The sequence below is a fragment of the Passer montanus genome, unplaced genomic scaffold, assembly GCF_014805655.1.
Source record: "Passer montanus isolate IOZ18808 unplaced genomic scaffold, ASM1480565v1 scaffold171, whole genome shotgun sequence".
Lineage (NCBI taxonomy): Eukaryota > Metazoa > Chordata > Aves > Passeriformes > Passeridae > Passer > Passer montanus.
In genome coordinates this window covers 425,774-434,821 of record NW_024364382.1, presented here as the reverse complement: position 1 = coordinate 434,821, position 9,048 = coordinate 425,774, and the positions used below count along the sequence as shown (strand labels likewise).

The 9,048-nt window shown below is 55.9% G+C and overlaps 2 protein-coding genes across 2 annotated transcripts; both read left to right on the top strand.

The window, feature by feature from the left end:
* The first annotated feature begins 159 nt into the window (after nucleotides 1-159).
* On the top strand, nucleotides 160-1,772 carry LOC120499975 (hemoglobin subunit beta). Its single transcript, XM_039704293.1, has 3 exons — nucleotides 160-326; nucleotides 422-644; nucleotides 1,555-1,772. The coding sequence occupies exons 1-3, from the start codon at nucleotides 235-237 to the stop codon at nucleotides 1,681-1,683; spliced, it is 444 nt and encodes a 147-aa protein (XP_039560227.1). The 5' UTR covers nucleotides 160-234; the 3' UTR covers nucleotides 1,684-1,772.
* Nucleotides 1,773-4,437: 2,665 nt separating this feature from the next.
* LOC120499990 (hemoglobin subunit rho-like) lies at nucleotides 4,438-5,616 on the top strand. The gene is given in 3 exon segments (XM_039704320.1): nucleotides 4,438-4,447; nucleotides 4,450-4,528; nucleotides 5,385-5,616. Coding segments are annotated over 3 exon segments (321 nt in total).
* The last annotated feature ends 3,432 nt before the right edge of the window (nucleotides 5,617-9,048 follow it).

The window sequence follows — 9,048 nt, the reverse complement described above, 5'->3', positions numbered from 1 at the left end:
GGCCTGGATCTGGGCACCTTGCCCCGGGCCCCACCCTGATGCTGGGTCCCTCCCCCGGGTGCCAGGCCCGCGGGGCCCCCCCGGGGCGCAGCCAATGGAGGGGTGCAGCGGGGAGAGGAGGGGCCCCGTGCAGGGGATAAAAGCGGGGCCGGGCAGAGGCTCCCCAGCGTGCGATCCTTCGGGAGCCAGAGCCCAGCGTTCCTCCGTGCGACACGCAGCCCTCCTGCCAACACCATGGTGCAGTGGACAGCTGAGGAGAAGCAGCTCATCACCGGCCTCTGGGGCAAGGTCAACGTCGCCGAGTGCGGTGGCGAGGCCCTGGCCAGGTAGGTGCAGCTCCAAGGGGCCCTGCAGCTGCAGAGGGAAACGCTCCAGCCACAGGAATGCTGATGTGACTCTGTCTGTCTGTGTCTCTCCCCAGGCTGCTGATCGTCTACCCCTGGACCCAGAGGTTCTTCGCCTCCTTCGGGAACCTGTCCAGCCCCACCGCCGTCCTTGGCAACCCCAAGGTGCAAGCCCATGGCAAGAAGGTGCTGACCTCCTTCGGGGAAGCCGTCAAGAACCTGGACAGCATCAAGAACACCTTTTCCCAGCTGTCCGAGCTGCACTGCGACAAGCTGCACGTGGACCCCGAGAACTTCAGGGTGAGTCCTGCCCTGACCTGCCCTCCCCAGTGCGGGCTGTGCCCAGAGCCTGATCCTCCAGGAGAGGGATTTCCCCAGCCAGGGCAGTGCGGGAGGAAGAGGGGCTGGGGCTGCCGTGGGGGGAGATGCAGAGGGACAGGGAGGGCAGGGACACAGGGCAGCCTGGTGGGGTGGCACGGCATGGGCTGAGAGGTGACAGGGGCTGTGGGCAGGGGGCTGAGAGGTGACAGGGCTGTGAGCAGGGGGCTGAGAGGTGATAGGGCTGTGAGCAGGCGGCAGGGGAGGAGAGGATGTGGCTCCAGTGAGGGAATGGAGGGGGAGAACAAAGTGAGAGCAGTTGTTGAGCAGGAAGAGGTTTGAGCCAAGGGGGAAGAGAAGGAGCAAAAGCAAAGTGTGGCACAGAGGAGGACGGAGAGATGAGTGAGGAGCAGGAGATGGCAGCTGGATGCCAGAAGTAAAAGAGGATCTACAGAGAGAAAACTTTGGCTGAGAGTGTCTCAGTGGGGAATTTCCCCCACCATTTGTCCCTGGGCTGGGGCTGGCAGAAATGGCTGTGTCAGCATGAGCTCCTTGTTTGTGCTCTGTGGGTCCAAGCACCATCTCCTGCTGCCCTGGGAGCTCGGCTGGGTCTTCTGCTTGAGAGAAACTCCAAAACAAAGCCAGAAGGGACAAAGAAAAATTTACTCCAAAAACCTCTGGATAATTTTTGGTTACTCTTCCCATATGGTAGCGGAACCTGAACCTTTAGAGCAAGAGCAGAGACCAAGTTTAAGGTGCATCTCAGAAAGGACCTGGGGGAGGTTTTTAGGACTGCAGGTTTCCAGAGGCTTCCCTGGGTGCAGTGGGAGTGCTTGTGGGGGCTGCGCGGGGGGCACTGCTCACCTGAGGCCGCTCTGCTCCCTCCCCACAGCTCCTGGGTGACATCCTGGTCGTCGTCCTGGCCGCCCACTTCGGCAAGGACTTCACTCCCGACTGCCAGGCTGCCTGGCAGAAGCTGGTGCGCGTGGTGGCCCACGCCCTGGCCCGCAAGTACCACTGAGGAGCCGCAGGAGCGCCCGGCAGCGCCCGCACCCGCTGCCGCCCAGCCACCCGCTTCTGACAGCAAATAAAGCTCATCCTGTCAACTCCGCCGCGTCCGTCCGTGTGTCCCTGGGGCTGGGAGGGCTCGGGGCACAGCGGGCAGCTCCAGCGGGGTCACAGAAAACACCCTGCCTTTCTTCTGGGGGGTTCGGTGGTTTCTGTGGGATTGGCCTCTGGAAATTGTGCGTGCAGGATATGGGGTTGGTAAATCCTGCCACCCCCGGGGTCACACCGGGGCTTTGCACGGAGAACTACTCAGAATTTTGCTGTCAAACCTGCATGTCTCTCCTAGACAAGGGAAATTGAGAGGACTCCTATTTTTCGGAGGGGGAAGATAAACAAATTGAAGACTTTAATCTACCCTGGCTCATCCCTGGCATAAAACCTACCCAAAATCAGCTGAGTCACACAGGCCCAGCAGCCAGCTGGGTGGGGGCAGGTTTTAGATAAACATTTTGCTATCAAGGCCTGAGCAGACTTTGTTTATTCACATCCCTCCCACCCTGCGCCACCCACTCTGCAGTTGGGGGGGCCCAATTCTGCCAAGAGCAGACTTAATTTCCTGGATGGGAGTTTTGGGTGGGTTTGGGTGTCTGCAGAGCAGGACTCCTTGGGTAGGGTTTGTTCTTGGCATGGGAAGCACATCTGAACAGAGCATGACGAGGCAAAAGTGATGCTTGGCTGAAAGGATGTGCCACTTCTAAGGGAAAACATTGGGCAAAGCTATTCTGGCAGCCAGGCTGCACTGTGCTCTGTCTCTGCCTCACCCACATCTCTGGGCACTCACTCTCTGCCCCTGACCCACAGGAAGGTGTTAGAAGCCCTCTGTGACCCATAAATGCCCTTTCTCAGTCACGACACCCAAAAAAAGAGGCATTTTGTTCCTGCTGGCAAGGTGCACACTGAGAGGGAGAGAAGATGATTCACAGCCAGTCCCAGAGGGTTTTTCTCCCTGCAGGGAGAGCGGGCAGGCACAGTCACCAAACCCCCAGATATTTCATGACTTGCATTGGCTTCATGAGAGATATGAGTAGTTTCCCATGAAGGTGAGTGTTCATGGGCTCCAGGGAAAGGAGTGAACTGTGTGAATGAGCAGATCTCCTCCTGCCAGCAACGTGTCTGGGGGTGGGAAGGACACCTATCCCCTCTTCCTGCCTGTGCCAGGCTGAGCTCGACTTCATTTGCCATGGAGGTCCAGCCCTCAGCTGTGGGGACTGGATTTGCTGCAGAAAAGGCAAATGTAAGCAAATTTAATGAAGATTATTAAGACTAAAAAAAGAGTCTACAACTAGTGGGGGGGGGGAAGATATTGTCAGGCTGGAGACTCCCTTGCTATTTGCTTTCTTTTAATTGCTTTTTCTGCCATATTTCCAGTGCAAAAGACACTTATCAGGAGATGGTCCCTGGAGGAAGTGCTGATGTGTGAGAGGAGCTTGGGCAGCCCTGGGGCTCTGCTGCAGCCTGGTCATGCCCTCGCCCATCCCCAGGCTGCAGGATCAGCAGCTCCTCCTCAGCCCAGTCCAAACCCTCTGGAAAACAACAGGAAGACAGTGCACTGGCCCTGGCACTTGGCATCAAACCCCTGTGCTGATTTCGGCAAGAATGGTGTTTCCTGGGGCTCTGTGCAAAAACAACAGAGGAAATCTCCCCGGGGCACTGCTCCTGGTGAGGAGCTGCACCCCTGGTAGCTCCAGGGTGTGCCAGGGGAATCCAGACCTCTCCTGCAGGACAGCCTGGCCCGGCTGAACGTGGCAGGGGGAACTGGGCAGGGTCAGAAGGGGCTCCCCCACACGCTGGACATCCCTGAGCTGAGCCTGTGCAGGTTTTAGAGCCCACAGCAGGACCTGAGGCAGCCAACCCCACGCTCCAAGGCCGTTTCAGGGCTGCTCGGGGATGCGGCTGCAGGCAGGAATGGTGCTGCTGCCTGGCCCTGCTCCTGCCCACAGCACTGCAGCAGGCTGGCCCTGGCACAGCTGAGGGGACAAGGTCTGGGTGGGCCTCGGGCAGCAGGGGCGAGCTTCATGGTCCTTCCAACCCAAACCAGTCTGACACAGTCTTAGAACAGCTCCAACTGGAAAGCACCAACCATGATAATTGAAGTCCAGCTCAGAAGTTGGACTCCAAAGTCCAGCTATAATTCCTCCTGCTCCAAAAGGCACAAATAAATCCAAGAGGTCAAGTTCTGTTACAGGAGAAGGACAATGGGGTTAATGCAGATTTGGCTGCAGAGCCTGAGCATCCTGTGAGCAGCTCCAGCACAGCTCCTGCTGGTGCAAGGACACCAAGGCCTTGGGCAGGGCAGGGACCTGCAGGGTTTTTTGGGGGCAAACCCCTCTGCGTGGCTCTGCCATGGGCTGCACTTTGAACATTCACCACGTCACTGATGCCAGGCAGAGCCGGGTGTGCAAAGAGCTGGGGCAGGAGCTCACGGGGGCAGGAGCCAGCCCTGAGCCCCTGCAGGGCAATGGGGACGGGCATTGCTGGGCTCCTGCAGCCCCTGCTCGGCACAGCCCTGCTGGAAGGGGAAGGAGCTGCCCCACAGAGGGGATGGGATGAGCTCTGGAGCTCAGGATAACCAGAGGCCCCTTCTGGGGTGCCATGCCCTGGCCACCCCCTCCTGCTGCCCCGGGACCCCTGCCCGGGGCTGGCCCAGGCCATAAAACCCGGCCCAGGCTCCGGGCTCAGCACAGCTCTGTGAGCTCCTGCAGCCACCATGGTGCACTGGGCAGCCAGGAGAAGCAGCTCATCACCAGCGTCTGGGCCAAGGTCAACGTGGAGGAATGCGGCGGCGAGGCCCTGGCCAGGTGGGTGCAGCTCCAGAAGTGCAGTCATGGTATTTGCTGAGAGATCCTTTTGTCAGGATTTTTCTCCTGAGAAGCTGAGGAGCTTCAGGAAAGAAATGTAAACAATAATTATTTGCTGCTGTGGAAGGCAACAGGTGCATCAGTGATTGGTGCTTGTTGGCTGTTTCTAATTAATGGGCAGTCACAGTCAGCTGGCTTGGGCTCTCCGAGAGTCACGAGATTCTGTTATCATTGCTCTCCTGTCCTTTCTAGCCTTCTGATAGATCTTTCCTCTCAATTCTTTTACTCTAGTTTCAGTATATCATTAACATAACATATATAATAATATAATAAATCAGCCTTCTGAAACACGGAGTCAAGTTTCTCATCTCTTCCTCGTGCTGGCACCCTCAAACACAACCATATGCAGTCGTGGTATTTGCTGAAAGATCCTTTTGTCAGGATTTTTCTCCTGAGAAGCTGAGGAGCTTCAGGAAAGAAATGTAAACAATAATTATTTGCTGCTGTGGAAGGCAACAGGTGCATCAGTGATTGGTGCTTGTTGGCTGTTTCTAATTAATGGGCAGTCACAGTCAGCTGGCTTGGGCTCTCCGAGAGTCACGAGATTCTGTTATCATTGCTCTCCTGTCCTTTCTAGCCTTCTGATAGATCTTTCCTCTCAATTCTTTTACTCTAGTTTCAGTATATCATTAACATAACATATATAATAATATAATAAATCAGCCTTCTGAAACATGGAGTCAAGTTTCTCATCTCTTCCTCGTCCTGGCACCCTCAAACACAACCATGTAGAGGGGCCCTGCCCTGCAGGGAGCCACTGAGTCAGGCAGCTTCACCCGCCCGTGTCTCTCCCCAGGCTGCTGATCGTCTACCCCTGGACCCAGAGGTTCTTCTCTGACTTCGGGAACCTGTCCAGCCCCACGGCCATCATCGGCAACCCCAAGGTGCGTGCCCATGGCAAGAAGGTGCTGACCTCCTTCGGGGAGGCCATCAAGAACCTGGACAACCTGAAGGGCACCTACTCCAAGCTGTCGGAGCTGCACTGCGACAAGCTGCACGTGGACCCCGAGAACTTCAGGGTGAGCTGAGTGTGCAGCCCCAGCCCTTCCCTGGCTCTCTGGGGACAGCCAGACCTGGCTGCTGCTCTGTCCAGGGACATTTTCTGGGGCTGGAGGGGAGCAATCCCTGTGGAGTACCCCAGAGAGGTGATGGTTTGTGTGAAGGTCTTTGCAGTGGTGTCTGTGACTTTCTCCCCCAAAAGTCCCATTTTTGGTGCCAGCACAGCACAAGGGAGGGGCAGGGATGGAGAGAACACCTGGAGGAGCCTGGTGTTACCTGCTGGAACAGCCCCAGGGGAAGGTGCAGCCTGGGCTGAGGACTCAGAGCAGAGGGGAGCTCAGCAGAGCATTTCAGGAGATCCAAGCTCCCACAGCAAGACAGGCAGAACCAAGGAGCACGGTCCTGCCTTGCCCAGCACGGGGCGTGGCACACTCCCTCCTCCTCCAACACTTTTAATTTAAAAAGGACAATTCTCTTCATTTATGTCTACTAAAAAAAATAGTGTTTTTTAGGGTGGGTCTCAGGCCAAATCCAAATGCTTCAGCATTCCGAAAATGGGGAACTAGTTTGAGGTTCTTTCTTTCTGGCTTTATTTTATTTTATTTTTAAGAATGAAACAAGTACTGTTTTCCCAGAGCTGTCTGTGGAAAGACAGGGTTCTGCTGTGGCAGGGAGCAGGGAGTGGGCCATGCCCCAACCAGGGCTGAGGAGGAGGAGGAGGAGGAGTGTGCAGAAGGGTGTGGGAGCCCTTCAGGAGGGCAATTCTGCCTCAGGGAGAAGCCAGGGGAGGAAACCTGTGGGCTGCAGGAGGGGTCTGAGGGGGAGAGGGACTGGGGAGGGGGAGAATCTGCACAGAAAAGCAGGGAGACACAAAGGAGAAGCTGGTGGTGGTGAGGGGGTTCCAGTGCCAGCAGAGCCTTGGTGACAGCAGAGCCTTGGTGACAGCAGCCTTGGGTCTGGCAGCCCAGCCCCAGCCTGGAGGAGATGCCATCTCCCACAATGGTCATTTCTATAATTTAACACTTTCCCACTGCCTTTTCCTGCCCATTTTGCCCAAGAGCAATCCTCCTCTCCTGAATTCTGCTCAGCCATTACTCCCTGCTGTTGTTGTGGACATTCCCTGCCTTTCTCTCCCATGTGCAGCTCATTCATCAAAGGTTTGTGGTGCTGTGGGAACACAATCCATCATCCTGCTGGGCTGAGCTTCCCCCATTCCAGAGCTGCATTCAGAGGGACTCAGGAGTTTTCCATCTTTTCTCAATCAGACCTGAACCAAATCTGTGCTGATTGCAGCTCCCAGCATCTTTTAGAGAATTCTTATTCAAATGTTAGTGAGGGGCAGGTGAACCAGGGGACTATCAGATGTAATTATTTTTGTCTTGGCCTTATCCCCACACTTATCAAAATTGCTGGAGCAGGAGAAGTCCCCAGTTCACTTCTTAGCACAAGCCAAAAATACTCTTTGAGCAGCTCTGTGCTGCCCCTGCCGGGGTTATTTTTCACCTATTTCTAGACACGATTTTACACCTCTCAAGGGAATTCTGTCAGGAGTGGCAGCGTCATGGAGCATTTCAGGAGCCCGAGCTGGTGGGGCTGGGTTGCAGTCACAACATCAGCTGCCCTGGGATGTGTGTGCTGTGTTTGGCACTGCTGCAAGGGTGGGGCTGGCACTGTGCTCGCTCTGATGCTTGAAAGACGCTTCGTGGCTTTTGGGAGGTAAATAAAAACATTGTTTTCTCTAGGACTGAGTGGAAATTCTTGCCCAAAGAATCTCTGCTCCTGCAGGGCCTGTTTCAGTTTCTGATGCCGTGCCACGCCTCAGAGATATTTGGACAGAAAATCTCTTTGCCTGTGGCACAGAGGGACCCTTGCAGCTCCCTGGGATGCCCTTAATGCACATGGGCAGAGCAGGGGTGAGGCTGCAGGAGGGGCCCTGCCCTGAGCCCTGCTGCAGGGGCAGGCTGGGAACAGGATCCAGCTTTCTCCTCTCTCTGCCACAACCTGATGTCATGGCAACGCTGCAACGGCCCCCAGAAACAGCACGGGGATGTTAAAGGATTTCTGATCCCTTGGTGACTTCGGAGGAAGGTTGGAAGCCCCAGAGGGACTTGTCAGAGCTGATTTGCCTCATTTTTTCCTTTGTTCCACCCCCCTTGCCTCCTCCCCTCTGTCAGTGCCCTTCTAGCCCAAATTCTTGCAGCAGAGACCCAGACACGTGCAGCAATCACATTTCTGAGCTGCTGCTGGGTGTCTCTTTCCCACCCCTCAGTCTTACCTGACTTGGGGTGAAGTGCAGGAGTCTCACTGCCTGCACACAGCGACCTCTGGGACCAGACCCTTCTGCTCTTTGAGCTTGCTGGCAGTGTTTTTATGGCATCTCCCTCTGATGCCTCAGTTTTAGGTTTTCTATTTTTCACATTCTGTGCTGCTTTAGTGTGGGGTCTGGGTTCACATTATGGGATGGGGAGCTCTCTGCACAGAGCAGGGAGACAAAACAATTCCTGCTCCAGCTGGGCACCAAGGACAAATGATCCCAATGCCAGCCCAGGAGCACAAACCCCGTGGGCTGCAGAGAGAAAAACAAGCAGGATGGGACTGCAGGGGCTGCAGCTGGAACTGGACACTGAACTGCAATGTGCACATGGAGCAGAGCTGAGCCCAGGGAGAGACCCCGGCAGCGCTCGTGCATTTTGGGGCCATTTGGGTTCATCCTGGGGGCAGCCCTGGCTGGGCTCTGGTGCTGCCCAAGGGGGATCCATGGAGGAGATCCTTTGAGTAAATCCCTGCTTTATTCTGTAGCTCTGCCCAGCCCCTACTCTGGCTCAGCCTCACAAGGCATCACCTGCACCTCTCTCTGCCCAGGTCAGCTGAGGGCTGCTTTGCAGACAGGGCATCATCATCATCATCATCATTATCCTCCTCTTCCTCCTCAGCCCTCTCTCCACAAAGCTCTGCCATGGGAAAGCCTGGCTCTTGTCGAGCTCTTGTCAAAACCTGACTCTCATCAAGCAGTGGAGAGGGGAGCGTGAGGCTTTTGCAGTGACCCGAATCCCAGAGCCGCCGGGGCTGGAACAGCCCTGCAAGCCATGGAGTCTCCTCTGTGAGGGTGCCCAGTGCTCAGTGCTCAGCGGGGCTGGGATGCTGCCCCAGCTCTCTGCAGCCGGGCTGGGAGGCCCTGGGCAGCCCTGTGGCTGCAGGGTGGGACTTGTCCCAGTTCTTGCCCATTTTTACCTGGACCAGAGCAGTGGGTGATGCTCAGGATGGATAAATCATCTAATTATTTTTGGGGGGTGTTGCAGAGGATGAGTATGCTCTGCAGATCCGAGTTTGCATGCTCAGATTCAAATACTAAAATCTGTATTTTCGTGTTGAAGGCCATTAGAGCACCTGGAAAGCTGTCTGCTAATTTAACTTACCGAGCTAATTATTGAGCTGCTGCAGTGAGGAGCGGAGGCGCAGCT

Bases quoted from the DNA above. Each gene is read 5' to 3' on its own strand.
- LOC120499975 (XM_039704293.1), top strand. From the start codon at position 235: ATGGTGCAGTGGACAGCTGAGGAGAAGCAGCTCATCACCGGCCTCTGG. The intron at 327-421 runs GTAGGTGCAGCT...GTCTCTCCCCAG, and splicing joins GGTGGCGAGGCCCTGGCCAG to GCTGCTGATCGTCTACCCCT. The intron at 645-1,554 runs GTGAGTCCTGCC...CCCTCCCCACAG, and splicing joins TGGACCCCGAGAACTTCAGG to CTCCTGGGTGACATCCTGGT.